Source organism: Mixia osmundae (assembly GCF_000708205.1).
Source record: "Mixia osmundae IAM 14324 unplaced genomic scaffold scaffold_2, whole genome shotgun sequence".
Lineage (NCBI taxonomy): Eukaryota > Fungi > Basidiomycota > Mixiomycetes > Mixiales > Mixiaceae > Mixia > Mixia osmundae.
In genome coordinates, this window is record NW_014575562.1 from 1,129,131 (window position 1) to 1,155,723 (window position 26,593).

General features: G+C 56.6%; 10 protein-coding genes across 10 annotated transcripts; 4 read left to right on the top strand and 6 right to left on the bottom strand.

Annotated features, from left to right (window-relative positions):
• Nucleotides 1–18: 18 nt before the first annotated feature.
• L969DRAFT_22304 (uncharacterized protein) lies at nt 19–3,884 on the top strand. Its single transcript, XM_014714271.1, has 8 exons — nt 19–232; nt 284–542; nt 603–927; nt 980–1,074; nt 1,133–1,201; nt 1,249–2,733; nt 2,786–3,099; nt 3,145–3,884. Exons 1-8 carry the CDS (start codon nt 56–58, stop codon nt 3,382–3,384), a joined length of 2,964 nt encoding a protein of 987 aa, XP_014569757.1. The 5' UTR covers nt 19–55; the 3' UTR covers nt 3,385–3,884.
• Nucleotides 3,511–10,616, bottom strand: L969DRAFT_92890 (uncharacterized protein; the record flags this gene model as incomplete). Its single annotated transcript, XM_014714748.1, has 11 exons — nt 3,511–4,464; nt 4,514–4,595; nt 4,650–4,734; nt 4,787–5,349; nt 5,730–5,790; nt 5,841–5,962; nt 6,019–7,532; nt 7,588–8,556; nt 8,606–10,442; nt 10,498–10,546; nt 10,601–10,616. The coding sequence occupies 11 exons, from the start codon at nt 10,614–10,616 to the stop codon at nt 3,511–3,513; spliced, it is 6,252 nt and encodes a 2,083-aa protein (XP_014570234.1).
• L969DRAFT_320525 (uncharacterized protein) lies at nt 10,604–11,862 on the top strand. Its single transcript, XM_014714749.1, has 6 exons — nt 10,604–10,606; nt 10,687–10,866; nt 10,979–11,019; nt 11,081–11,160; nt 11,217–11,513; nt 11,559–11,862. Exons 2-6 carry the CDS (start codon nt 10,864–10,866, stop codon nt 11,699–11,701), a joined length of 564 nt encoding a protein of 187 aa, XP_014570235.1. The 5' UTR covers nt 10,604–10,606; nt 10,687–10,863; the 3' UTR covers nt 11,702–11,862.
• A 37-nt stretch (nt 11,863–11,899) lies between these two features.
• L969DRAFT_92892 (glycosyltransferase family 47 protein) lies at nt 11,900–16,052 on the bottom strand (the record flags this gene model as incomplete). Its single annotated transcript, XM_014714750.1, has 5 exons — nt 11,900–14,072; nt 14,126–14,206; nt 14,266–14,505; nt 14,634–14,871; nt 14,918–16,052. The coding sequence occupies 5 exons, from the start codon at nt 16,050–16,052 to the stop codon at nt 11,900–11,902; spliced, it is 3,867 nt and encodes a 1,288-aa protein (XP_014570236.1).
• A 211-nt stretch (nt 16,053–16,263) lies between these two features.
• Nucleotides 16,264–16,683, bottom strand: L969DRAFT_92893 (uncharacterized protein; the record flags this gene model as incomplete). Its single annotated transcript, XM_014714751.1, has 2 exons — nt 16,264–16,502; nt 16,590–16,683. 2 exons carry the CDS (start codon nt 16,681–16,683, stop codon nt 16,264–16,266), a joined length of 333 nt encoding a protein of 110 aa, XP_014570237.1.
• A 642-nt stretch (nt 16,684–17,325) lies between these two features.
• L969DRAFT_92894 (glycosyltransferase family 47 protein) lies at nt 17,326–18,857 on the bottom strand (the record flags this gene model as incomplete). The annotated part of the gene is made up of 2 exons (XM_014714752.1): nt 17,326–18,180; nt 18,234–18,857. 2 exons carry the CDS (start codon nt 18,855–18,857, stop codon nt 17,326–17,328), a joined length of 1,479 nt encoding a protein of 492 aa, XP_014570238.1.
• Nucleotides 18,858–18,993: 136 nt separating this feature from the next.
• L969DRAFT_15691 (glycosyltransferase family 47 protein) lies at nt 18,994–20,615 on the bottom strand (the record flags this gene model as incomplete). Its single annotated transcript, XM_014714241.1, has 3 exons — nt 18,994–19,298; nt 19,347–20,470; nt 20,521–20,615. 3 exons carry the CDS (start codon nt 20,613–20,615, stop codon nt 18,994–18,996), a joined length of 1,524 nt encoding a protein of 507 aa, XP_014569727.1.
• A 308-nt stretch (nt 20,616–20,923) lies between these two features.
• L969DRAFT_45514 (uncharacterized protein) lies at nt 20,924–22,077 on the top strand (the record flags this gene model as incomplete). The annotated part of the gene is made up of 2 exons (XM_014714753.1): nt 20,924–20,953; nt 21,004–22,077. 2 exons carry the CDS (start codon nt 20,924–20,926, stop codon nt 22,075–22,077), a joined length of 1,104 nt encoding a protein of 367 aa, XP_014570239.1.
• A 117-nt stretch (nt 22,078–22,194) lies between these two features.
• L969DRAFT_322151 (uncharacterized protein) lies at nt 22,195–24,645 on the top strand. The gene is made up of 2 exons (XM_014714754.1): nt 22,195–22,360; nt 22,408–24,645. The coding sequence occupies exons 1-2, from the start codon at nt 22,301–22,303 to the stop codon at nt 24,490–24,492; spliced, it is 2,145 nt and encodes a 714-aa protein (XP_014570240.1). The 5' UTR covers nt 22,195–22,300; the 3' UTR covers nt 24,493–24,645.
• Nucleotides 24,531–26,534, bottom strand: L969DRAFT_44736 (uncharacterized protein; the record flags this gene model as incomplete). The annotated part of the gene is made up of 5 exons (XM_014714755.1): nt 24,531–24,643; nt 24,694–24,795; nt 24,843–24,970; nt 25,022–25,770; nt 25,821–26,534. The coding sequence occupies 5 exons, from the start codon at nt 26,532–26,534 to the stop codon at nt 24,531–24,533; spliced, it is 1,806 nt and encodes a 601-aa protein (XP_014570241.1).
• Nucleotides 26,535–26,593: the final 59 nt, after the last annotated feature.

Genomic DNA, 26,593 nt, shown 5'->3' on the forward strand with positions numbered 1-26,593 from the left:
CTTTGGCTTTGGCTTTGGCGCTCTGCCCGGGGCGCTACCTTCATTCTGTGAGACCATGGCGAGCGACATAGACTCGAAGAGCAGGACAGTCTCTGTCAGACTGCAGGCTCGGCATGTTGTCGTCCTTCATACGCTTTCCGCCTTGACGGCGTTTGGATCTGCGCTGCTGGTCGGCTGTGCACTTCACTACCGCAAGATTGTCCAAAACGCATGGTATGGCTACCCTCAAGAGGTCCGTCATACCCACGCAACATCATTTGAGACTCCCTGAAGCCACGTGCAGTGGTTTCCGTCCGTGTCTGCGACCATTGGCGATCGTTACCCCGAACGGAGCGTGTACCAACTTGGCCTGGCCTTGACGGCGCCTTCTCGCTTTGCCATGCTCTCCATCCTTGCCGTCGCCGTCAGATCACGGTGCAGTCAACTGGCCCTACCTCTGCTGCTCGTCGGCACGCTCAGAAGCATCGCCGCAGGCGGCTTTACCTACGTTACTTCTTCGGACGATCCGTACGCGCATGATGTCTTCATGATCTCCTATCTGGGTTGGTCTCGCCGTTCTATGACGACAGGGGACGCGCGAATCTGATATGGCTAGCTGCCAGTGCTCACAATACTCTGGCAAGGGATATGTTGGTATGCCTCTGGCACGGTGCAAGCGCGGCTCTGGCGAAAACGCTTCACCGTCTCCTTCTATGCAACTCTCGTGCCGCTCGTCTACTGGTATATCCAGCACAAGGTCAAACGACAGGCAGGCGCATATTCAATCTACAGCCTGTTCGAATGGTCCATCATCATTCAGGATGTCCTGTTTGACGCCGCAAATTACTTTGATCTCGAAGGGCTTGCAGTCACTGTGCAGGGTCAAGTCGCGCATGCGCCTCTCGCCCCAGAGGCGACGTTATCTGCCGCGCCGCTGAACAGGGTCAAGTGGGTTTAAATTTGTCTCTGCAAGGCAACGCTATCTGACGCTTCGGCTCAGACCAATGCCCCGCACACCTTACGCAAAATCGCTGGCGGCTCTGCGTGCGCTGACACCTTTCGAAGCTGCCAACTTTGTAGCAGATGTCTACCTAGGTCGATCGCCTGCTCATTTTGCTCTCGATCTTCACACTCATCCATAGCCAGTATATAGATTTTCTTTTCTGGTCGACTTGGTCAGCTCATGCGCTCACTATCTTTTTCTTTTCGGTCTATGACATGGGTGCGTATCCGCGGCTTCGGCCTCGTACCGGCTGATATAGATCACAGGCATGGCCGGCAAAGAAGTCAACCTGTTGACGACGCTCTCGCCATTCTTGCTATGCATCCGACCGTTGCGCAACTTGGCCGTGCAATACCCAGCTCTATTCCATGCAGCGAGTCTGGCAGGCTTGGGTTCATACAGGTGGTACTCCTACTGGCCGAGACTGCACTATACTGCTCTTGCCAATGGCGTCCAGGCCTTTTCGTATGGCGCCACGTGGTGGGCCGCTGCCGCTTCGCCCGCAAGGATTGACTATAAAGCCAATACATTTCTACTCGGACTGATTCTGCACGTAGTCGCCAAATTTGCAAACCACAGCAACAACCCGATCTGGCCTGTCATGACAGAGGTCAATGGCGGTTGGAACAAATCCGGTCTTGCGCTAGCTGGTCTTGCCATCGTGCTCCTAACTCTCCGTCCGCGTCCCAGGGTGCCTCAAAAGCGAGCGAGTGATGCCCGAGGCTACGCCGTCATATCTGCTCTCGCGCTAGCAGCCATGCTCTTCTGTCTTCACTCACTGCTCAGTGACTCTGGCACAATCATTGCTTACGGTTGGACGGGCTATCCCGTCAAGGGTCCCCAGGCATTTCCTCATGGCATCATGACGATTGCTGCAATGTGCATCGGCGTCTATGTCTCGAATTCAAAGTATCGCTTCGTCGTGCGCACGCCCGCCTGGTCACTCGCAGGCATCATGGCATTCGCGAACCTGACGTTACACTCTGATTGGCACGGCTTCTTCGGAGGCTTAGCCTTTGCGATCTATGTGACGTCAAGTTTCCCAACACTCCTTCAAGCAGCCAGCCAACACTCGCCAGCCCTGACCTTTGGTCTCGCCTGGTTGTTCTACAAGCTTTTCGCAGTCGTCAATACATTCACGGTAGCATACGCATTCGTGCCAGGGGGTACCTACTTTCGCGAAAGAACCAACACGGTCAACATCGTCATGCTCGCTTGCATTGTCATTGGCCTTTTCAATGTCAAGGATCTGCCGCGACCAGGACTGGCTGCTCGCACGCTGAGACATCTGCGACTTGCAGCTCTAGTCATGCTCCTAGCTGTCGCCTGCCTTGCTGGCTCGCTTCGCAAAGTTGCCCGCGCGTCTATCGAGCCTTTCACCGCGCCAGAACACCGCATGTTCACAGGCGGTATCCAATGTCTGCATTTCGGTCTCGATACCTATATGTGGGAAAGTAATAGACGACTACTTGACCTCTTGCGAGATGCCCAGGTCGACGTCATGGGCTTCCTAGAATCAGACTTGCAGCGCATCGTGACGGGCAACCGTGATATGACTCAGTACGTCTCCGAGACGCTCGGCTATCATGTCGATTTGGGTCCAGGCCCGAATAAGCATACCTGGGGTGCTGCGCTGCTTTCCAAGTTCCCCATCATCAACTCGACGCACATCCTTTTGCCCAGCCCTCATGGCGAGCTCGCGCCTGCTATACATGCCACTCTGCTTATCTATGGCACGCTTGTGGATGTTTGTAAGTCTTGTCGCTTCATTCAGTGGTGCACTGCTAACCCACGGCGCGTCAGTGATCAGTCACAATGGGCAAGAAGAAGACACGCTCGATCGGCAGCTTCAAAGCGAGACGCTAGGCCGCATCATGGCTGATAGCTATCCGCGACCGTTCGTCTTCCTTGGCTATGTCGTCACGAAGCCGCAAGCACCCAAGCCAGCGCCATACTACTACCTCAAGGAAGATGGTAGAATGATGGACATCGATCCGAGCGATAGCGACAGATGGTGTCAATACATCTTCTGGCGTGGCCTGCGACGAACGGCATATGGCCGCCTGCATCGCGGCAAGCCAGGCATCAGCGATACCGAGCTACAGATCGCAAGATTCGTATGTCACTTTCTAGCTGGGGAACACTGCTGACTGTATATGTAGCATGTGCCCACCACGCCCATCAATCCCGGCAAAGATCTCGCCGGCTTCAGGCGGGTGCCAGATGAACATCTTCCTCTGCAATGGCGACTGCCAGATATCTTCAAAGGCGAAGGTATTCGGGGACATCGCTATCATGCGCTTCTCAAAGACGGTAAAGAGGGTCTAGCCTGGCATTATCTAGAGGAAGACTACTATCAGCGCGAGATCGCATCGTTCTATGAGAACGACACTGCAAAATGAAGACCGCAACGCAACTGTTGTTGTATGCTCTGTGCAATACATCGGCCTTGTCCTAATGCTACTGCCCACTCTGCAGTTTCGTACATATACACGACACACGGCACATATTTGCTCTCAGTCAGCAGGCTACCTCCTCTTCCACGGCGGCGACCAGGCTTTCCTGCCCTCTGCACCCGCTGATGTCGTACCTGAGCTATCTCTGGCCATACCGGCCGATGGCTTGACGTTATTGAAGAGCTCTGTGGATATCGGCTGGGCAGTCAACGTGAACGGCTGCGGCTCTAGCTTGTCCGCCCTCCGCCTTGGTCGTGCCGAGGAATTGGGCACAGTCCTAGACCGCTTGACTTGGACGCCATTGCTATTGATGGGTATATCGTCGCTGATAGGGGGTATTGCTGGGGCCAGCGAGGGTTGCGAAACCGAAAGTGGCTTTACACGAGACGCATTGGGTATTTGGTCCAAGTGGCTTCTCCTACGTCGACCATTCTGGCTCTTCTCGGACTGGTGCCGCCGTAGCGGCCGGTCGGCTTGCACAGCAGATGGAGGCCGATCAGAATCGGTATCGGTCGGGAGAGCAGGCACTGGTCCTGACGATCTGCTCGCTATAGACGACGGCGCAGCGGAAGCGGTAGTGTTCTCGCTTCGGGCTGTCAACCGTTTGTCCTTACGTTTCGCTGAAATACGCTTGCCGGTCTGAGGCAAGCGCTGTACGAATTGCGACTGATGTTTGATGAGGAACTCGAGCACCTGCTGGCTGCGCCTGTGCTCATTCGCATCTGCCGTCATTTGCGCCTTCGTGGCAGACGTATCTTTCACATCAGTCACGGGTGTAGGCGCAGCTCGCAGTAAGCCAGGCTGGAATATGACTGCCAGATTAGAAGCCGTCATGAGTGTATGCTCGTGGTTTCTGTCGAACACGGATAAGAGATCGAGCACGTAGTAGAACAAGTGATGAGATGGCGGCGGTAAGCTATTGATCAGATTTGATAAGCCGTCAATGATCTTCGGCTCTGTAGGCTGTCCAGTGGGAGGTATCGCATCTCGAAACGCTGGATACATCTCAAAAGGTATGATGGGATGCTGTGGGACGAGGTCAGCGCAGTCGACGGAAAAGCAGCGCGCAACGCACAGGGAGCATATTAAGATACCGCCTGAAGACGCTAGCTGCGTCGTGCACGCTATACACATCCCATGTGAGGTCCTTGCCATATCTGTGAAAGTGGTCAGCTTGGTCTCAGACACGAGCTGCAACCAGCAATGCTGACCTTGGCGGGCTGTCAAAGATCTGCTCGAGCTCCCTGATTCTCTTATTGGAGCCAGAGACGCGGAAGATGCCTTGCGTCTTGATGGCTGGGAGTAACAGATGAGCTTGTGATGGTCTCGCTATGGGCCTCGTGCTCACCGTTTTCCTTGAGAAACAAGCCGCACTTGGCGATGACGACGGGTATATATCCATAGATGAATTGCTTGTCGTCCGAGCCTAGCATACTGATGGCGACTGATGCCCTCCTCAGGCTCTCCTCCAGTGGCACGCCAAAGACGCTGCTGGCCGTCGGAGCCGTCCTGCTCATCCACGACTCTCCGGATGAAGGCGAGCGCGACTCGGCGATCTGTGCGCTCGACATGGAGGGCAGCGGCAGAGGCGTGGAGGATCTCGCTCCGGTGTAAATGCCTGAATCATGCTGGCGAGAGGTGGCATCATGACTCTGTCGTTGTCTCGCTAGTTCGGTCTCGCTCGTCATTGACTTGAGGACGAATGACGACTGAGCGGGCGCAGCTGCTGAGTTGCGATGACTCGCTTGTGTGGGCGCATTGAGCCTGAACAGGTTTGACAGGCCTTTCCAGGGACTGGACGATGCCTTCTTGGCCTCGCTTTGTCCCGTCATGGCGTCGACGGTGACGGCGTTTCTCAAAGGCGACGACCAGTCCTGGCTGGAGATCAGACGGGGCGCAGGATAAGCCTTGCTGATCTATGGCTCTGCCGTCATCGCCAGTCAAGGGTACGACCAGTGCTGTCGAAGCTGTACTTGCGTTCGAGGCACCTCACGCCTCGTTGCCGATCCTGGCGCTTCGGCTAACTTGGTTTCTGTGAGCACGAGCTGACGGAGATCCCTCGCGTGGCCCTCAGCTCAATTTGTGCCTGTGCAGGCGTGGTCGCACGTCGAGCTCGGCTGTCGTCACCCGCTCACGACGTCGAGTAGGTAGCAGCGTGCGAGATCTCTCGGCTGAGATCGATATGCGCTGCGTTCCACGCGTAGCTCAAGTCCCGCGACTGGACCGCGCGAGACAGAGCACAGAGGGCCTTCCATGATGCATGGAGAGATCAGTTCAAGAAGCGCTTGCACTTCGGACTGCCGCAGAGGCAAGGGATCTTGAGGTCATCGCTCTCCGTCGCAAAGTGGTAATCTAGTCGATGCTGGTCAGCGGTACTACGCGAGGAGAGGCTAGTCGCGCACCATAGGTGATCTCATCGCCAGGCTCAATGTCTGTCAGTGCGTAGATGACGATCTTCTTGTGTCCGCCGATCGTGATGATCCGCGCAGTGCAGTTAGGCGCACAGCAATGGTTGATCAGCCGCCTGTCTCGACTGATCGTCAGCGCTACCGAGCTTTATGCGACGCGAGGAGCACGCACGCATAGGTCCCTTTCTTCGTCGCATCGACGACCAAATCGTCGTCGACACGGAACAGATAGCTGCTACCGATGCCCATCTTCTCGTACGCCTTTTCGCGTTTATCTGCGACTTGTTGCCTGATGAGCTCGCCGACATATTCAATGATCATGTCTCGCGCTGGGATATGCTCCATTGCGTAGAGTCCCCAGTCGTGGATAGGCGAGCGCGCAAACTTGAGCTGCTTCTTGCGCGACTTGAGCTGGTTGAATTTGAGCAGATCAGATCCTGCTTCTGTCGCGGCTGATTTACGCTGCTGCTCCATATCGAGCACGAGGCGACGCGTATTCGCACGAGCGAGACGAGAGATTGCAGTCGACGATGCCGGTGCTTGGCCCTTCTCTGGCACCTCGACGATCGCCCGATTTCGCTCTGGCAGATAAGCTGACTTCTGAGCTGGAGCGATTGGGTAATAGCCCTGCGCTTTCGCCGAGCCAGCTTCATGACCTGTCGCCACTGCCGGTGACTCGTCGTATTCGTCCAGATCAGCTTCTAGATTACGTGAATGGAGAGGTTCGCCATTCTTGACCCGTGCAATGGCCATGCGGAGGTACCAGACATCCTCATCGTCCCCTGCGAGCCCAGCAGCATAGATATCCGGCGTCGGGCTGCGCGGTCGAGTCAGAGCCTTCTGTCGCGCATCAGTCTGCGCTTGCGGCAGATTCGCGTCCGAATCTGCGTCCGAATCGAGCTGCATGGCATCCTGCTTACTGACTGTACTATCAGTGGGCGCAGGCGTTGGCAAGCCATGAGCAGCTTCCTCCGCGTCCTCGGGATGCTGTATTTGCAGCCTGCCACGCGCCCTCTTTGCAGACCGAGCAGATTTTGGCGCATCCACGTCGACAATGGACACAGCGGGATCCTCTTCTTCCATGTCCTCATCATCTGAGCTTTCCGGCCGCCGTACAAGCCTCTTTGTCGCTTTCGGCGAGTCTGTCCTCGAGGCTGACGATGAAGTGCCATCTTCGCGCAGCGATTGCGGCGAATCTATGCCGAGGAGCCTGCGATCTTCCACCGTGTCCGGTGTATCTCGTTGCCGCCGTGGGAAGCCGGGCAGCTTTCTGATCTTGACCAGGCCGGATAGCCCACTCGGCGTGACTTCCTTGCTATGTTCGAGCGTTGGGCTGGCGGCAGGTTCCACTATAGACGGTATACTGGGAGCAGCTGGCTTTGATCGATGCTCTGTCAAGCGCTCGGCAATCTTCGCGCTCGCGACCCGGGCGCGCAGATCCTGTCCAAAGGCGGTCTTCAGATCTCTGAGCAGTAGCTCTTTAGCTTCTCTTTCCAGCTCGGCGTCGGTCCAGATAGTCTTGCGAATTGCGACGGACTCACGCCGACCAGACTTGTCAGCAGACTCATGAAGATCCAGCGCAAGCTTGATGCCCATATGGGCTTGACCTTGCAGCGCAACGTGGGCAGACTTTGCGCCTAGCTTGTCGCCGAAGACAACTACAAACAGGTTGTCGAGCGTGATGACCTGTTTAAACCCTGCGGTCAGTGCAAGCCGAGGTCTGAGGCATGAGACGGCTCACTTCGAGGGCGCCATGAGGCTGAAACATGTCCATCAATTTGCTCGAAGGCAAGCGCGATCCATTTTGACGTTCGGCGCCGAAGAATTGACGCTTAAGCAGAGTCAGGTAGGGCATACCATTCCTGGCAAGCTTCGCATTGAGCCACTCGGGGAGGCTATCTATGTCATTGCTCTTGCGAGGACCCGAACGCGCAATGCCAGCATTCGCTGCTTGTGTCCGTATCCGCGCTCGACGATCAAAGACCTCATCGTCTGACTCCTCCTCTTCTGTATCCCTATCGCGAGAGCTTGCTCGAGATCGAGCCGTCTGAGATCGTGTTGCTCGCCTTATGTCGTCCTGGACAGATAGGGCGGGCGTGCGTTGCCCGTCGTCAAGGCTGCTGTGACGCAACGCGGCTGCTGCGCGTTCGTCAAGGACGGGCTTGCTCGGCAGTCCGAAGCCCTTGCGCGCTGCCTCGATGGTATCAACGGCGTCCGTGAGCGCGGTGGCGACAGCAGGCGCTGATGCGGGAGTCTGCGCCGGCTTTTCGACTTTAGGTGGCGGCGGTGGATGGCGACGAAGCATCTCTGCTTTGACCCGTCGCGCCACGATGATTGCGCTATGGTCGAGATCGACTGAGATCAGACCATCTTCACCCTGAGCAGGCACGCCGATGCGTGTGCCTTGACTTTTCCGCATGGCCTGTACTGCAGCATTATGGCCGTCTTGCTGGTTGTGGCGCCTCGAGCGCTTCTCTGCATCTTCCCGCCGACGGTCAGGCCGTCTGTCGACCTCATCGACAAATTTTATCCAGCATAGACAAAGACTGCCGCCGGTCAGGGTATCATGCTTGAAGTCGAGCTCTGCTATTCGACCGAATTGAGCAAAGTGGCGATGAAGAGCTTCAGAAGTCGTCAAACGGGTGTAACCTTGCACGACGATCGAAGTGACTGGGCCAGGCGGTGGCGCGCCCACAGACTGCTTGTCCCACTGCATAAAGCACGTCAGCGACAACCTAAAGGCTCCACTGTTAGCCTGCCTCGTAGATAATTATCGGCAACGTGTCGAGCAAGCGCATTTTGCCGCGCGCCTTCGCGCTCTTTGTCCTCTCCTCTGCCACACCACGATGGCGGGGATCCTCGATGGGCCGCTCGAGACCATCGCCCTCGTGTCGGAAGATGAGAGTCTTGCTTTTCTTGACGGGATCGCTGTCAAGCGCAGGATCATATATGGCCAAGTAAGATTTCCGCCTCTCTACGCCAGGCCAGCCTGACGCAGGGACGGGCAGCAAGTCTTCGTCTGGAGTGACGACATGCTTGAATGTCTCCCAGTCGGGGTGATACCGAGCTGCAAAGGGGTGTAGCTTCTTGAACTCTGCTTCTTGTGCAGGTGTGCGCTGCTTGACTACTGTAGGTTCGGGCGACCGCCTCCTGACAGGTGGCTCAGCTCGTTTCGCTATCGGCTCAGGCGAGCGTCGCCGCCGCGGAAGCGGATCTGGCCGCCTTGTGTATTGCTCTGGTGATCTCCCTCGCGCGTAATGCTCGGGCGATCTACCTATGCCACGGTGATCTGCAGTTCTCCCGCGTTCGTAATAGTCTGGCGAGCGGCCGCGAGCACTCGGTACGTCAGGAGACCGCCGGTCAGACCGATAGCTTGCACGCGCTGGCTGCGAAGGTTTTGATGGCCGTGTGAAATTGCCGCGCTGATCAGGCCCAGGGGTAGGACTGACGCGAGGCGGCGGTGGCACTGCTGGCAGAGGATCGCTCGGTAATGGCGGAGGCATGATAGCAGGCGAATCAGGCGCCGCTGCAGTAGGCGGCAGAGCATCAACTGTTGCCTTGCCATTAGTGAGCACTGGAGAGCCGGCAGAAGGCGCGTCCCATCGCGATCGCCGCTGTCGCGGTGTATCTGGTGAGGTCGGTAGCTCAGCCGCAGAGTCCGAGATGGTGCTGGAATTCAGATCACTGGAATCGTGTGCAGATTTGAGTGGAGAGGTGAGAGCTCTGCCCTTGTTGCCTTTGGCTTTGAAGGAGGCTAGAGAGATCGAGATGGGTTGCACTTTGGGAGGGGCCGCAGGCCGCGACGAGCTAGGCTTGTACGCTGTCGGGCTATGCGAGCGACGTCGCCCATGGGATGCGCGCAGAGCCGCGCCCGCGGTCTGGGCAGGACCGCGACCGTTGGTCTGCGGAGCTGGCTCTTTGCCTTGGCGAGAGTAAGAAAGCTTCTTCTCAGCGGGTGTAACCGACTCAGCAACAGTAAGTGAAAAGGGTATCTTGCTCGTGGAAGGGCTGGGCTGTGGGGCGGATCTGTATGGCAGGGCGACATTGGACTTACGTTGGTTCGACGCCGGGTTGAGCGCGACTGTCGCGACTGGCGACATTGGCCCATTGCGCATCGCCTTTGGCGCCGCAGAGTCCGCCGAGTGCGACAGAGATCCGGACGCGAGCTCGTCGGTTGGCTTGGCTGGGCTTGCGACGGGCGAGGAAGGCAGCTCGCCCTCTTCGAGCTCATCATCTGAACCTGCTACAACTTCCCGTGGCGGACTCGGCTGCTTCGGCCCAGGCAAGCTCGGTAGCAAAGGAGGAGCTATATAGCTCGGCATGACAGAGACGCCATGTTGATCTGCCAGCGAAGTGCTGCCGCCTTTAGACTCTTTGCTGGCTTTTGTGGGAGAAGTGGTCGCAGCTAGCGCGAAGCTGCTTGAACTCAATGTCGTCCGACTCTCCAACAGGGGCATGCGAGCACGCTGATCTGAACTATCAGCAACCGGCTGCGTCCGTTGAGGCTTGGTGGTAAAGCGAGGCATCCTCGTCGAGAGCTGCCAATCAGGCTTGCCTCGACGGGGGCTCGCTGAGCGCGCGAAGGCAAGCTCAGAGCTGTCTCGCCGAGCAGAGCGTCCGGTCAGCAGTCAGTGGCGCGAGAATCAGGAACAACATTGGCTGAGGTGCGGTCGAGCAGATGAGATCAGACCAGTCGAGCTCTGTTGTCACCGTGTCAACTCAAGTGGACGTACACTATGCGCGAGCTGGCTGACCTGTTTGTACGAGCATGCGCTTTGTCGAGATGTCTGCTCAGCAATGACTTGCTCGTGTTGCCTTCCTGCGACCGGCCTGAGAGCAGAATCGGAGCGGTCGCCTAACAGAAACAGGAGCGCGACGATTTGGCGCAAGCTCGCCCTTGACATCAATCAGAGATATCACCGGCGCCAAGGGCTGAATCAGCTGCCGAGAGCAGCAATCTGACGTGCACACATCATAGGGAGGTAACAGTGCCGGCTACAGACCGATCAGCGGCAGCATGATGAGTTTGCCCGCTTACCCCAGCCGAGCAGCAGTGCTGACAATGCTCGCCGTCCTTGCCTTTTTCGCCTGCTGGATCATCCTTGCCTACCTCGCCGCGATTGAGCCTTTACAGCTCTCCAAAGCGACGGATAGAGACGGATGTGATGAAAATGTCAGTCAAGCTCACGCTATCTTGCATATAGGCAGATCTCAAGCTTCGACATCCGATCCAGGCTCATGTCCGACTACGAAGTCACTCTCGTCAACGATAACATGCAAGAGTTCTTTGTGCGCTTCTATGGCCCAACAGAAAGTGAGTCATTATCAGACAGCCATGCGCGCGTGTTCTCAAGGCGCGCGGTTGATCAGCGCCTTTTGCTGGCGGAGTGTGGAAGATCCATGTCGAATTACCGGACCAGTACCCGTACAAATCGCCTTCGATAGGCTTCATCAACAAAATCTTCCATCCCAACATCGACGAGCTCTCGGGCTCAGTTTGCTTAGACGTCATCAATCAGACTTGGTCGCCCATGTTTGACATGATCAACATTTTCGAGGTCTTTCTGCCGCAACTGCTGCGATACCCGAATCCGAGCGACCCCTTGAACGGTGAAGCTGCCGCGCTCCTGATGCGCGAGCCAAAGACCTATGAAGCCAAAGTGAAAGGTACAGTCAACCTCACCAAGCTGACAGGAGCTGATCCGTTGGCAGATTACGTACAGCGGTTCGCGACAAAGGAAGCCGCAGACGAGGCAGGCTCGGAGGACGAAGAAGAGGATGAGGAGGAGGACATGAGCGATCAGGATAGCTACAGCTCAGAGCCAGAAGAAGCGGCGGGCGAGATGGAGCTATAGCCTCACCCCCCTCATCCACGCGCTGCACGTCCGTCCATCATCGCAACCTCGCATTCGCTCCCCTGTTGCTCGCCGTACATTGTAGATTGTATGCAAGTCAGGAAACCCACCAAATGCAGAAAAAGCTATGGCTGCATGAGAGGTAAAGACAGTAAGGTAGGCCTACAAAACGATACACCAAGATTTGCGCTTCCGGGCCTACATTGCCATGCCCACAGATGTACGGCCCATCCGCTCGCCCATGATCACTACCGCTTCGTGCAAGTCATCCAGATCTGATCCAGCAGAGTGTGAGGATACGAGGATAGCGGGCGGGGCGAGGGGTCGTTTCGCAGGCTGCCAGCTGGGCTGCTTCCGTACGATGACCTGTCGCGGCCGAGCAGACTCGTATGGTATCGCATCTTCGAACCGGGCATCGTCGATGCTCGATCGTGCACTCCACCGATGCGGTCGTGGTATGTTATTGACATGCTCCTTGTGATCCAGCCTCGGCGAGATTGTCCTCGTCGCTAATTGGTCTAGCGCGGAGATGCTATCGAGCTGTTCCTTCGAGATTCTCGACTGTGTAGGAGTGACAGATCGACTGAGATCGTGTAGCATACCGTCGAGCGTCGGCTCTTCATCGCTCTCTTCGCATTGTTCCAGATCATCAGATCCGTGCGAGGTGGCTTGAGTTTCGATAGACGATCGCGAATCTGACTCAGACAACGCTGGCGTGGGCAGTGAAGCGCTGCTTGCGAGTGATCGGCTCGAATCTGACGCAGTAACGTCCTCCACTTCCTTTTCGCTCTCGCTCTCGCTCTCATACTCATCGTCGTCTCTTTGTGACTCGAAGCACGGCTGAGGCTCGACGACCGGGGTCGGCGGCAAGATGAAGACATCGGGAGGTGCAAACGCGTCTACTTCGGACACTGGCCTCGTGACTGTCAGATAAGAGTCCCTGATCGTCGGCGAAGGCAAAGGTGGCGTGAAGCTCGACTGGCACCGTGTAGGCGTGTCGGGCGGCATCGGGAAGCCAAACGCTGGTAGTGCAGATGCAGTGCTCATCGTGCTCATGCGGCTGTTACGCATAGGCGAGAAGGCAATTGTAGGTGACGTTCCAGGCGATACGGGTGCAAAGCTTCCGCGCGGGGGTATACGGATTGACATGTGAGCGGACCGATGTACAAGCGAAGACCGGCGCGGCGAGGGCTTGAGCGCCGGCAGTGCCATGAGGTCCGGTGAAGGTGTTACGGTGTCCAGGCTATCAATCGAGGTGGATGTTGCAATCGAATTTGCATAAGCTAGGGACGATGGGCGATCCACCACCAAAGAGAACCTCGGCGGATCTTGTTGGCTCGTCATGGGCGTGGTGGGAGCAGACTTACTCATGGGAGGCAAAGCAGCCGCAAAGAGAGAGTGCTCTTCGGTGATTTGGGACAGGTTCTGAGCAGAACGAGAAACGCGCAGGCGCGCGTCCAGCTCTGCAAAGACGTCCTCCATCGACAGACCCTCGACGCGGATGCTTGGCAAACGGGTCGACAGCAATCGCGAGGGCATCTTGCTCTGTGCCTCGCTAGAGAACCTCGTGGCGTTCGGTGCAGAAGGTAAGGGCGCGTCTGGAGGAGATTCTCGTGCATCCTGAAAGGCTGCAAAGGACTGCGTCATCCGAGGTGTCCATGGCTCGCATGCTCGAGGAGTAGGGTCGTAGTTGCGCAGAGCAGCTTTAAAGGCCAAGGTCGAGGGCGATAGCTGCTCTGGGTAAGCCTCGCTCATCATTTCCGGCGAGCTGGCTGCTCGTGGAGAGCAAGACGCGCGAGATGATCGCTCATCGTCGCCAAGATTGTCTGAAGACATCACGCTATCGACGTCGCGTGATGCAGTCTCTGCAGACTCATTGACTGATGCTTCCGATACAGTGTCCCAGTCTGTCCGTCTTTGCCTACGCGGCCGAGAGGTGATTCTCGGCGTGACGATCGGGCTCGGCAGCGCCACGGGAGCCATCTGCGCAGTAGCAACATTCGCCGAAAGACTCAGCGCAGGCGCTGATGCTCTGTTGCGCTTGCCATCGTCACACTTTTGGCCTGAGCCGCCCCATGGCGATCTGAAGGAGAATAAGCGCGCCAGTGGACTGCGCACTGGTTCTGCCTCCTTTGCCATCAGACGAGGCGACAGTTGGGGTGCGAATCTAACGGTGGGCGTCGTTGGCGATGTCCGCTGGCTGCTCGGCGGGACAGGCACGGGAGTACGGGGATTCGTCAAGGGCGACGGTTGCGATGATGAAGGTCCTGAACTGGCGAGATCCTCGTCAAGACGATCGTTGAAAGCGTTGGCATGACGAGGTGAGGGCGGTGGGGGAAAGAAGGGCATGATGGTCGCGAGCTGACCGTGGCTGTTCAGTTGCGCTGCATTAGCTTTGTCCTACCCTAAGCCGTGAAGTCTGACCTGAGTAGGTCTGTGCGTTCCTGCGGCTTGTCACTGCGAAAGGAGAAGCTGCAAGCGTCTGTATCGTACGAGTATGAAGACCTGCCAAGCACGAGCGTCAGATCGCGCGTTCAGGAGGCTAGTAGAGGAGCTAGACGAGCCTTGTGACGGAAGTGACCAAACAGGCCGCCGTCGAAGCGCGTAGCGTAAGGGTAGTAAATGAATGTGGTGAGTCGTGTCTCGTCGGTGTAGGGTCGCACGGCGTGCAAGCGTTAGCTGTGCTGGCGGTGAAGCTCTCGGAGGCAGCGACGCGAATTAGCGACGCGTCCTTGCTGTCGATCAACAGCGCAGCAAAGCTGATGATCGCGTCACATGACTTGCTGATCTCTCCGGCCTGATCGCTGTCTGGGACACATCGATAGCACACAACAAATGCACGTTGCGGTAAATGATCACTCGAGTGATCTAAGTCCTAAATGTGCTCAGGCGAGCCATGAAGCTAGCAAAGGCGTCATTAGGATCGTCAGACGAAAGCGAGTATTGCAGGTGCGGTCGCAATCGGTCCATGACGCGTCGCTTTTCCTCGATAGCGCTAGCCGGAATGGCTGCAAGTGTATCGACAATGTCCGTCTCGCCAGAGATGACTTTCTCTTCGCTGATATAGATTGCAGCGTCGGATGCCCGACCGTGTGGTGTCCAGACTTCGTCATAAGTATGCTCGCGAAAGATGACAGGGATGCAGCCGAGCAATATCGAGTCGTAGAAGCCTGCACATGTCACTTCTAATTGTAAATATAAACGCAGAGACCATACCTTTGCGAGTCGAGGAATCGCCGGGTGGCTCTAGACAGAATGTCGAGTGCAGCATATTCTCAAAAATGACGTCGAAGCCACCCTTGAAATTCCAAGGCCGGGTCACCAGATTGGAGATATCGTGCTGTTGTTTTGCTTTGGCGGCCTCAAGCTGCTCATTGATCGCTTGCCGGACCTTGTAGCCGTTCTGAGGGCCTTTCCCGCTCGTTGGCGAATTTGGCAAGGTCTTCCCGGTGAAGAGGACAAGTGTGCGATCGTTGCGTGCGTATCGTCTCTCCTTTGACTCGCTCGCAGCCTCTGCGTACAGCTCGGATGTATCGTTGACGTGCCAAAATGATGGGTAAGGGACCGTAATAAAGTGAGGCAGGTTGTCCGGCAAAGGCGAGCGCGGTTCGCGCTCAATAGCGATAGTCAGCAGGTCTTGAGCGTAGTCATCGGTGATCGACTTCTTGAGGAGAGTACCCTCATAGTCGGAGCGTATGAGTGAGAGTGGTAGAATTACGCTCGGGTAGGCTCTGCGACCACTGTATGGCTTGACGAGCTCAATGAAACGCTCCGTGAATTCACGCTGCTGGGGCTTTCCGTCCCAGTCTTGGCCGTCTATTGTGCAAGATCGACACCAGGTGAACTCGAGTGAGAGCAGCGGAAGGAAGACAAAATCGGCGTCGTCCGTGCTATTGATGATATGCGTCGAGCGCGAGATTCTATGGGTGAGTATTTTCGCGAGTGCAAATTGGACCGTGTCCCGCCTTCTGAGAGGCAAATACTGCTGCTCATATTCGCTCACAACTGACTCGTTATAACGATCTGGCTTGGCTCCGAGCGCATCGTCTCCCCATCGATAGACCATCTGCGTGTCTACTGTGCTGTAATCGATCTTCTCGCCAGTAGCTGGCGGAGCCATCGTTTTGTCGCTGCATATAGCAGCACAGGGTGCTACTAGCTGATTGAGATGTTCGACGTCTGCGAATGCAATAGTGATAGGTCGGACACCGTACCGCTCGCGGACGAATTGCGCTCCATATTTTGCTGATTTCCGCGATGGCTCGTAGCGGAGCTCAAGCAGCACAAGCGCGAGCAAGCCCAGGAGCAAGAGAGCTCGCCGGCGTGTTACTGATACCCCGTTATCGTGCATCGATGCTCTTTCACCTGTGCAAAGACTTGTGGTTGCTTTCAATATCAGGAGGTCCGGCGCGTCTCTTTGATCGAGACGAGTCGCGATCACGCGACGAGTCGGGGACCTCATGTGATCAGCGCGCTAATCAATCAAAGGGGGTGTGGCGAAAAGCAAGCAGCGCTAGGTAAGATCCTCTCAAGACTCGCCCGCTCACTCGAAAGCACGGATATCACAACGATCTGCCGTTGGAAAGCAATGCACTTGTGGCGCGCAATGCGAAATGCAGACATGCAGGCTGAAAAATCATCACGATGCGATCAATCGTAAAGTCTGAAGCAGATCTGACTGTGTGATCAGGAGGACGTTGTGCTGCCAATCGCTCAGGACGAGATAGATTCCAGGGGTGTCCAAATACGGTGTCGCCAGTGATCTCTGCAGAAGTTTGCCGGTCTTGATAACGCTCGTAAACTAAAGAATAACCAGCCGTCGGTGACCGATGGAGCTACCATAGTCTCAAGCATGGCAGTGTCTGTATCGCGCGTACGATTGCCTTACTACTGATCTTCTCGTCGGACTGAAGTGCCTCCGTCCGGAATGGCCCAGGAACCTCAAGCGCAGCTAGCGCCGAGGCGCTTGTCCGCTTCCCCATCATTGGCACGTAACAGTCGCAGTAGCTTGCTGGTCTTCTGCAGATGATCAGGTGTCGAGGCTGTCGCCCAGCTCGCCCAAAGTCGGAGTCGAATACGTCGAAGTCGAGCGAAGCGCGTGCGTAGCAAAAACCTGCTTGAGGGGCTTCTTGAACCCCCCGTAGACCCCCGAATCCCCACTTCTCCACATAGTCCCGGCACGCGTCACTCGAGGTAGGCTTAGCACGTCAAAAGAAGCTCGGTAAGCATCCGGCTACCTCAGACAACGCAAAGTCCTCAGAATCGCGCATCGACACATCAATTCTCTTGACTCGCCGGGAATGTCACGCACACTAGCCCGCACACTCGCTAAGAATCTTCCTCGTCATCCTGCACAGTCTTTCTCGACGAGCTCCCCGTTCAACACAGCCGAAGCGCCGCTGCCCAAGTCTGCTGGCCTTGTAAAGTATAATAAAGTATAATTGGGAGGATCCACTGGGAATAGAAAATACGCTCTTGACTGAAGAGGAAGTGTCGATCAAGGATGTCGCGAGAGATCACTGCCAAGAGAAGCTCGTGCCTCGCGTCATTGAAGGCGACCGTCATGGGAGTATGCTTGTGGCCAATACAGTAACTGAATGTACATCCAACGTGGGAGCTCAGCTTCAGCTAGCACTCAGGTCGGCAACGCGCATCGCAAGTTCACGCATGCCATAATCGAAGGCGTCGCCAGTCTGTGATCGGTCCGGACCCCGGAAAGACGTGTAGTTGACCCCGGGTGTCATCTCGAACGGTAGCTCGAATTCTAGCTTGCGCCGATGGTGATTCAGTGCGCGTTGCATCTTGTCTGCCGTGCCGTCTAACTGCATTCTGTGGAGGTCGTCATAGATCTTGTGAAGGCCTGCCTCATCCTGATCCATCGGGTACCGCAGCAGCATATCTTCGTAGGGTATCTGGCTTCGGTGGAAGGGTAGTACGAGCTCGTCTGAGAATATGACGGGTATGCAGCCTGCAAAAATGGCATTGAAGAGTCTCCGGGTCGTTGGTGTGTCGCCGGCAGGAACAGCGCAGAATGCCGAATGGAACATCGGATGATCGTCCCTTGTCAAGTTGAGCCCAAACCGCTCGTACGTGACTGTCGCATTCGCAAAGTCGGTCAAGCCAACGCTCGCAGGACCGCGGTACGTCTGACTACTTCTTGCCAGCTGCTGACGAACTGTAGCACCTAGGCCATGAGTGCCAAATATACTGAAGATCGTCATGCGACGCTTGGATGCCAGCGTCCATTCGCGTTCAGGCCGCCAGGGAGCATTCTGTACGTCATACGGCATCACGACAAAGTTGTGCTCTGTGCGATTGACGAGCATCGGGGCCGGCACTTCGTTTGTCATCTTTATCGCGCGAGTAGTATCTATAGCGTCATCTGACCAGAGCGGATGCCATCCCGTCCGTGGATGCGCCGAGTAATAGACGTGTCGCTCAGGATACCGGGAGACATAGCTCGTGTTGATGCCATAATACTGCAACACAGATTCGTCAATATACACGCTAGTACACACTTCGAATTGCTGACCTGCTCCAACGCGGTCATATTCTGACCAGACAGCGCTGCGTGGATGGCGTGTCCTTGTGCGAAGCCGTCGGTGCTGTTGCGTCGCGTCTCGGCGGTCACATAGACAGGCAGATAGTACAGATCTGCCTCTTCGATATCGTCTGTCCTCGCGCAACTCTGCAGCAAATAGCGGTGCATCTGGATTTCCGCCGTGAACTGCGCATGGACGCAATCCCATGTGCAGAAATAGTTCAACGACATGACGGACTCGACCAAGTCAGTAGTGTGCTTCTGCGGGAGGTCGTACACATAGATTTTGAACGGATAGCGACAGGACAAGGTGCTCGTTGACCAGCTGAACGCTGAGCTCGACCCTGCTAGCTCTGTGATATGGTCAAGCGTATTCTGACCCATCGCTTGCCAGCTGCTCGGCGGAGATGCCAGGGAAGTGAAGCACACCATGTACACGGTCGCGCCGACGAGACAAAGGAGCAGGCATAGTCGCCAGAAGGAGCGCAACACTCGCGGTCGTAGAGCAGCGCGCCAGGCATCTTCCGGTACGCCCCGCTGCCAGCTCTTCTCGAGCGATGACAGATCGCCATCATAGCTCGTGTCGGCCAACAGCTGCCGTCCCTCGGCCGTCATCGTTTCAATGTGCCGCACTGCTGGGTTGTACAAGCCGCAGCGCTGGTAAGTTATTCCTTTTCGCGTCAAAGATCGTCGGACGCGTGTGTTTGACACGTGCAAGCCAATGGCAGGCATGGAAGATTGCATGGCATCTCTATGACATGGCTATCTTTGACATATGCGTGACAATCTGTGCGAATGCATCCTGTGAGTCAGTCGCATCAAGCGAATACTGGACATGGGGCCGATGACGGTCCATCGCGTCACGCTTCTCACTGATCACTCGGGCTGGTATCGCTCGCAAATGAGACACAATGTCGAGCGATCCGTCAACAACCTGATCTTCTGGGACGTAGAGCGATGTCTCTGTCACTGGACCTTGAGGTGTGCTGACTTCGATGTATGTGTGAGGGCGAAAGATGACAGGAATGCACCCCATCAGAATTGCATCGTAGAAGCCTGCTCGAGTCGTGAGCCAGACAAGCCGAGAAATAGGCAAACACGCACCTTTACGGGTCGAGGAGTCACCCGGTGGCTCGAGACAAAAGGTCGAATGCTGCATCTCCTCGAAAATGCTGTCGAAGCCTGAGCTGAAGCCAGATGGCGTTGAGACGAGCATCGATACACCTTCCACGCCGGCTATTCGAGCTGCCTCGAGCTGGTCGTTGAGCGCTTGTCTGAGTGCAAAGCCATTATACGGCCCCTTGCCGCTGTTGGGCGAGTTGGGCACGATCTTGCCATTGAAGGAGATTAATATAGCATCGTTGCGCTTGTGCCGCTTCCGTCGCTCTGACGACGATTGCTTAATGAGCTCGGCTGAGTGCCGCAAGTGCCAGAATGAAGGGTAAGGCGCCATGATGAAATGAGGGATAATCTCTGGCGGGTACCATGGCTCTCGTTCTATCCCAATCGGCAAGAGATCCTTGTCGAAGACCTTGCTGACAGATTTCTTCAGCAAGTTGCCTTCATAGTCTCGTCGGATGAGCGACAAGGGTACGATGATGCTGGGATAAGCTCGTCGCGATTTGAAGGTCTGTAACAGCTCTACATAGCGATCTGTGATCTCATGTCCAATCGATTTGCCGTCCCAAGCGATACCCTGCCGATCTTCACAAGGCCGACAATGTGCAAATTCGCGCGTCAAGAGCGGCAGGAAGACAAAGTCTGCCTGGTCTGTGTCGTTGACCAGGCCGACGTACCGCGAGAAGCGATGTGTGAGGATTCGGCCTAGTGCAAACTGGTCCGTGTCACGTCGCTGAAAGGGTACGAACGGATCAGATCCATCCGTGTATGCGTTACTGAAGGGACCGAGGCCGTCTGAGCCCCACTGAGACAGCAGTTCGGTATCGAGCGCGTCCAGGTCGACTGCCTCATCGTCTGATGGCGCGTCGAGTGTACGCGAAGAGCAAACTCCGGCGCACAGAGCAGCAAGCTTGTTGAGATGATCAACATCCGCGAAAGCTATAGTGACGGGCCTTTGCTGTGGAGTCTGGGTCGTCAAATGGAGTGTGTCGATGAAGCTGTCGTGATGGCGGTAGGCCATGGCGCAGAGACAGAGCCCTCCTCCGAGCAGCAACAATTTCCGGCGATGTTTGCGGTATATCGTATCGAGCGGTGACCTGCTAGGTGGCCTGTCCATGCGCCGTGAGCTACGTGTTCAGAGCACCGAGAGTGCACGCACTGGTAAGAGTCATGTAGTAAGGGCGGCAGTCTCGTTCGATCGTCCGCGTCTCGTGTACTGATCGAGCGCACCCGTGCAGTATGCTGAGAATACATCTTGCCAGCCAAGAGCGAGGCCAAGCGCTCCCTCTGCTGTCGACGCCGCCAACAACGACGCGACTGCGCGATGAGCGCGACACATGCGACATGCCAAGCCCCCATCATACTCACTGCTCATTTGCGTCCGTGCGGCCAGCTCGCACGGACGCAGTCGCTGTCGTCAAAGACTCGCACTCGCCCGGTCGTCGAGGACGCGAAAGGCCCGTCTCGGAAACTGAGCCCACTCTTGACTGGTCGTCTATCGTCCTGCGTATCGGGCAGGAAGCGATTGTCGCATAGACGCCATGCTTACCGGAGTCGTCATCATGATGGTCCTCATCAGCAAAACTCTTGCAGTGAGTACAGCAGCTTTCGCTGTCTGACAAACACTCATGTCAAGCGGAAGTACGGTGATGCAGCTCAAGCTGCTGAGATCAGGCGGATGCAGTTGGCTGTCGTCGCCCAACAAATCCGCGAGATTCAACGGGACTCGCTCATCAATACTGGAGCGGCCCGACGTCAGTCCAATCTCGCCAGTCTCGCCAATCTGACGCAGCGCGCAAATCGCTTTCTGCAAGATGCGACCTCTGAGCTCGTGCTGGATATGCAGGCTGCTCGGCAAGACAACGCGACGACGACAGACTCCGCGCGGCGAGACTTTGATTACCGAACACTCGATAGTGACCAAGCCGAGCTAGACAAGATTGCGCAAGACGTGCGAGACTTTAATGCGAATGCCGGCGTGACTTTCGACACTAGTGTTGCTCCTGCCTTTCTCACGCTACCACAGGCTTCTGGTATCACAGCTGTAGGCACTGGAGCTGCTGCTCAGCCTGCCTACTCAGTACCGTCCCAGCCTCTCGCATCGCCAGCGAATCAATCTCAGCCAATATTGCCGTCCGCGCAGCCTGTGCCAGCGGCGTCGCCTCAACCCGCTCAGCCACCTGCAGAAGCACCTCAGACCATTCCGGAACTACAGCCGGTGCAAGTGATACCAGCAGCACCAACAGTGCAACCAGCGCAAACGGTAAAGCCAGCAGAGATCCAGCAATCGGCGCCCATACCGCCGATCGCGCCAAACCTGCCACCGAGCAAATCCACTGCCCAGCCTTTCGTTGCTCTTGGGACCACTGCATTGGTTCAGGCGCAAGCGATCGCCGCAATACAAGGGCAGCAGGATGCACAAGAAGCGACCACGAGAGGCCAAGGAAATACGGGTGCTCAGGGAGTCGCACAAGCGTTGCGCGACGCAGCCGCTCGCCTGGCACTTGCCGAAGCCCAGAGGAGCGAGGCTGCACGAGAAGTTGCAGAGCTCGGACGAGAAGAGGTACTGAAAGAGTTGCAACTTGCCAGTATACGCCAAGGGCGAGGAATCTCCTCCTCGAGCGGCGGTGCTCGGCGCTTCGCCGGCCAATCCCGACGATGTGGCCCATCACGCATGACAGCACTGCCATCCACATGGGGGACTTCAACACAGTGATAGCATGCATGATTCATGCTAGTACGGAAATGCGCGTCACTGGCACGGACCCGGCCTCGAACCATTCCCTTGGACATATATTCCCCTACCCTATCGGATCGGGGAATCATCGCAGAAGTTCCCGCGACATGAGTAGTGTAGCACTTGACCCTCGACGCTGCCTTGCTTAGGTTCACGATCTTTTTCGAAGAAGCTTGAGCTTGAGCTTGACCTGGACGCCACGATGATCAGGCTTGTATTCATCATCACTGCTCTGCTACAACTCGCGCAGCACGCTCGTGCAGTTCGTCGCTCGCTTTCGTTGTATCTCATGCTGACGGTTCTATATAGTTTGGCGATGCGGTCGCCGCTGCAGAAGTGTCGCGGACCGAGTTCCAGAGCCTCGTACAGCAGATCCGTGACACTCAGCGCACTGCTGCCAATACGAATGACGATGCTCAAAGGCAGACGTTGGCAACCCAATTGACTGATCTGACGAATCGTGCCAACACCCTTGTCGCAGATACGCAGAACCGTCTGGTCCAAGATGCTCAATCAGCCCAAGCGGACGCAATCAGCACGTCCGATGCAAGCGTTCGATCTCGCGATAACGACATCATCAAGCAAGATCAAGACGAGATCGAGAAGCTGCGAGGCGATGTCTCCGCCTTCATGGGTCAGACAGATCAGGTGGCTCTCGCGCAGCCTATGCCTCAGAACGCGCCGGCGGCACAGGTCAGCTTGCCACCCGTGCCGACCATCAACGTGATCGCACCTGCTTTGCCTGCGTCGGGCAACACCATTGCTGCTGCATCTCCACCCCCGGTCGCGCCAGAGATTATCATAGCTACTCAAGCTCCGGCTACAGCGCTCGCGCCTGCGCCGGCACCAGCACCAGTGAACGCCGCATCGATCTTCCCTGCCCTGGCACAGCCTCTCATCAATGCATTTGATCCATCAGCCAACCCCGGCCCGACATTTGCAAGCACAACGAATCCGAATACATTCAACAACGGAGGCTTCAACGGCTTCACAAACGTAGCGGGACAGCCGGGCTTTCCGGCTACAGGAACTGACAGAGGATTCTCACAACCTGCAATTCAAGGCAACGGCTTCAATTCCGGCCTTCCTTCGTTCAATGGGCCTGCAATACAGACGAATAACTTTAACGGCGGCACAGTGCCTAATACACTTACGCAGCCATTGACCACGACTGGTGTCAACACAGGCACATCAGCCAGCGTCTTTCCGCAACAGCCAGCCATCGAAACGAACGGCAACACCGTCCCTCAAAGCGGATCCACGACGCCTGCAATACAGACGAACAACTTCAACGGAGGCACTTCGCCTGATTCTGGAACTCAGCCTCTGATTACAGGCGGTGGCAACACCGTCACTGCGCCTACTGTGTCTCCTCAGCAGCCTGCGCTACAGGCGTCCAGCAATGTGATCCCTCCAAACAGCGTTTCATCCCCCGCGATCCAGAATGGTGTAGTCGATCCTGGCAACAATGCGCTCACCGGCAAGACTACCTCCATCACGACTCCAGCCACGACATTGCAGACAACGCAGCAGAAACAAGATGCTTCGCGGACAGCCTCGGAGCGCCAGACTGAGCAGACGAATCGAGACAACGCACGCAAAAGCGGTCAGACTGTACGTACGGATGGCCAGACTAGACCGAATGGACAGACGACACTAGCTAACACCCAGCTTACGCAAGGCAATAGTCAGAACGCGCGAAAGAATCCTCAAAGCTCACAGCCGAATTTACAGAACGGTCGGACGACGAATCAGCAGCAACTCACACAAGGTCGCACCGCCGCTGGCAACACCCGCACACAGCCTCAGCGTAACACCGCTGGCCGCACTCAAGGCACGACGCAGCAGCTACGTGCGCAGCCACAGCGCAACACTCAGCAGCGGACTCAGCCACAGCGCGTTACTCAGCAGAGCAATCAGCTTCAACGCAGCACCCCACAGCGCGCACAGCCCCAGCGCGCGGCCGCCTTCAACCAGAATGCTGCTGCTCGTACGCAGCCAACGCGCGGTCAGGCCCAGCGCAACACACAGCAGCGTGCACAAGTCACCCGCAACACTCCCCAGCGTGCTCAGCCCCCGCGTGCCTCACCTCAGCGTGCTCAGCCTCAACGTGCTGCCCAATTCAATCAGAATGCTGCGATACGCACGCAACCCCAGCGCAACACCCAGCAGCGAGTCCAGCCTCAACGCGCCACGCAGCAGCGAGTACAGCCCCAGCGAGCCACGCAGCAGCGAGTACAGCCTCAGCGCAACACGCAACAGCGAGCCCAGCCCCAGCGCGCCACGCAGCAGCGAGTACAGCCCCAGCGCGCGACACAGCAGCGTGCGGCACCGGCCAGAGCGCCTGCTCGTGCTCCCGCGGCGGGAGGACGTCGTCGCCAGGTCACCAACTAGATTGTCAATCATGTCTTGCATTGCACCCTCTTTCACTGTTACGCGAAGCGCATGCTTTGACATTCTAGTGTAGCCGTGTTGATGAGAGCAATTTCAGCTTTGTCTGAAAATGCGGGCACAAGAACGACGCGGATCTTTTGCTCGTCGTCGGCTGTTCGAGCAGTCAGCACGGTTGACAATTGCTACGAAGCAGAGACTGACTCGTGATTAGGCAAGTCTCGAAAGCAGGTTGATTCCCCACGAAGTAAATGTGCGGCGTCTTGGGTAGTATGAAAGGGTCTCGCTCGCTGAACGGATACGTCCCTGCATGACGGTATCAGCAAGGGTCAGCCGACAGACTGTACACCGACACAGTGTATCTGGCGATGTTGGCGCGATATGGGACCATTCAATCGTGTTAGCAGCCATCGTGAGCCTGTCATCTGAGCTTATGTACTTGTAGATATCATTGAGGTTTTGGCCGGATGTGCCGAACAAGCTACGGAACCAGCCTCAGCTTGCGCGCTCGATAGGAGAAATTACAACGCACATTGCACCGCCGGAATCGATCCAGCATGGATTGCTTCGCATAGCGCAGCCGCCCAGACTTTGCGCTTTGGGCAGCAGCGTCTCGATGAGTGGCTGTTGAGGCATCGTAGGCGCAGAAGGGTCATTTTCGCCCGGCATCAGGTCGACATCAATCGAAGGCAGAAGATCCTCGAGAAAAGCATCCATATCTGCCGTTGGTTTTGGCGAAAAGACGGCGGCGTCGTAGCCATACTTCTTTGCCTTGCGCGCCTCTGGCTCCTCATGCTTCGGCGGAGCAACCATCATAGAATTGCCGGCAACGATCAGTCGCGAGACGCGCGTAGCAAGCAGTCTATCCTGCTCGTTGCCGAGCTCGCCTGTCAGCCATTCTGAAAGCAATGCGCGCTTCGCGTCTGCAGGCGCAGACGAATCGCCAAAGTTGAGTCCAGAGGTGATTGCGACCCACTGTCCAGGGGCCTGACTTGACTGCTCGTCTTTGATCGAATCGCCCATTGCTGCCTCGGGCGAGGCTTCAGGAAGACCCAGGGCAAGCTGAGGCGGTGGACCAGGAAAGATGAGATCGAGCACTTCAAAATCACCCGTTGCCGTTTCTGCGCCCAGGACAGAGACGATGATGCCTGTGACAAGTGCCCATTTGCCTTGTTCGATGCCGGTGCCTATCAGCCGTATTCGACCTGAGCTGTCCTCGAGCAGCACCTCATCCACGCCTGGCGTCACATATTTGCGCGGCGGCGCTGCCGGGATAGAGTACTGCTCTGGTGAGGTAAGCAACGAGACACCGAAGAAGGATGGGTACTGACGTCGATCGCTATCTCGTCGAGCACGCTAGGCTTGAGCTTCATCTCGACGTAGATCGTGCCGGCGACAATGCAAAGCTCGTCCCTCTGTACTTCGAGCACCCGATTGACAATCTTGGACGTTGATCTCGCGCCCGAGCCGTTCTGCTTCTTGGCCCCGTTCCGCCTGTTCATGCGCGGCTTGACGTCCTCTTCGTAATCTGGCTCGGGGCTTTCGTCTTGCTCGAGTCCGTCCATCTCTGCGTCCTCCTGCAGTGTTCTTGAGTCCTGCTTGCCCCGGGTCGTTGACGATTGGGTTCCATAGTCTGAGTTGCCGTTCTGATGGAGCAACAGCTCTGTCGTGAACCGGTTGAACTGACTATCCTCAGCGTCACTCTTGATCTTGCTCTTTTTCGCTCTGGGCGAGTTACCGGGCGACTCGAGCAGCCAGCGCCGTCTCGCTCTGGCCAGCACGCGAGGCACGAGCTGTGTGAGTCGAATGAAGTAGATGTTAGCATACTGCTGCCCGTACGTCTTCTTGATAGGCAAGAGCAAGGCTGAATTCAATGGTTCAAGCGCCGAATCCGTCGCTGCTGTGGTGTGCCGCACAAGCCGCTCATATCGTTCCTCGCTCGCGTGAGCTTTCGATGTAGACGCCTCCGGCGAGCGCATGAGCTCTGTGAGCTCATCCATGACCGGCGTAGCGTCGACACTGATCGGCCGCGGTGCCACGGCCATTTAGCGTTGCCGACGCGTCGAGCAAAAGCTCTATGACCATGACGAGGGGGTGGATCTGC

Bases quoted from the DNA above. Each gene is read 5' to 3' on its own strand.
- L969DRAFT_22304 (XM_014714271.1), top strand. From the start codon at position 56: ATGGCGAGCGACATAGACTCGAAGAGCAGGACAGTCTCTGTCAGACTG. The intron at 928-979 runs GTGGGTTTAAAT...GCTTCGGCTCAG, and splicing joins GCGCCGCTGAACAGGGTCAA to ACCAATGCCCCGCACACCTT. The intron at 1,202-1,248 runs GTGCGTATCCGC...TATAGATCACAG, and splicing joins CTTTTCGGTCTATGACATGG to GCATGGCCGGCAAAGAAGTC.
- L969DRAFT_320525 (XM_014714749.1), top strand. The intron at 11,020-11,080 runs GTCAGTCAAGCT...CATCCGATCCAG, and splicing joins GAGACGGATGTGATGAAAAT to GCTCATGTCCGACTACGAAG. The intron at 11,161-11,216 runs GTGAGTCATTAT...GCGGTTGATCAG, and splicing joins CTTCTATGGCCCAACAGAAA to CGCCTTTTGCTGGCGGAGTG.
- L969DRAFT_322151 (XM_014714754.1), top strand. From the start codon at position 22,301: ATGATCAGGCTTGTATTCATCATCACTGCTCTGCTACAACTCGCGCAG. The intron at 22,361-22,407 runs GTTCGTCGCTCG...GGTTCTATATAG, and splicing joins TCGCGCAGCACGCTCGTGCA to TTTGGCGATGCGGTCGCCGC.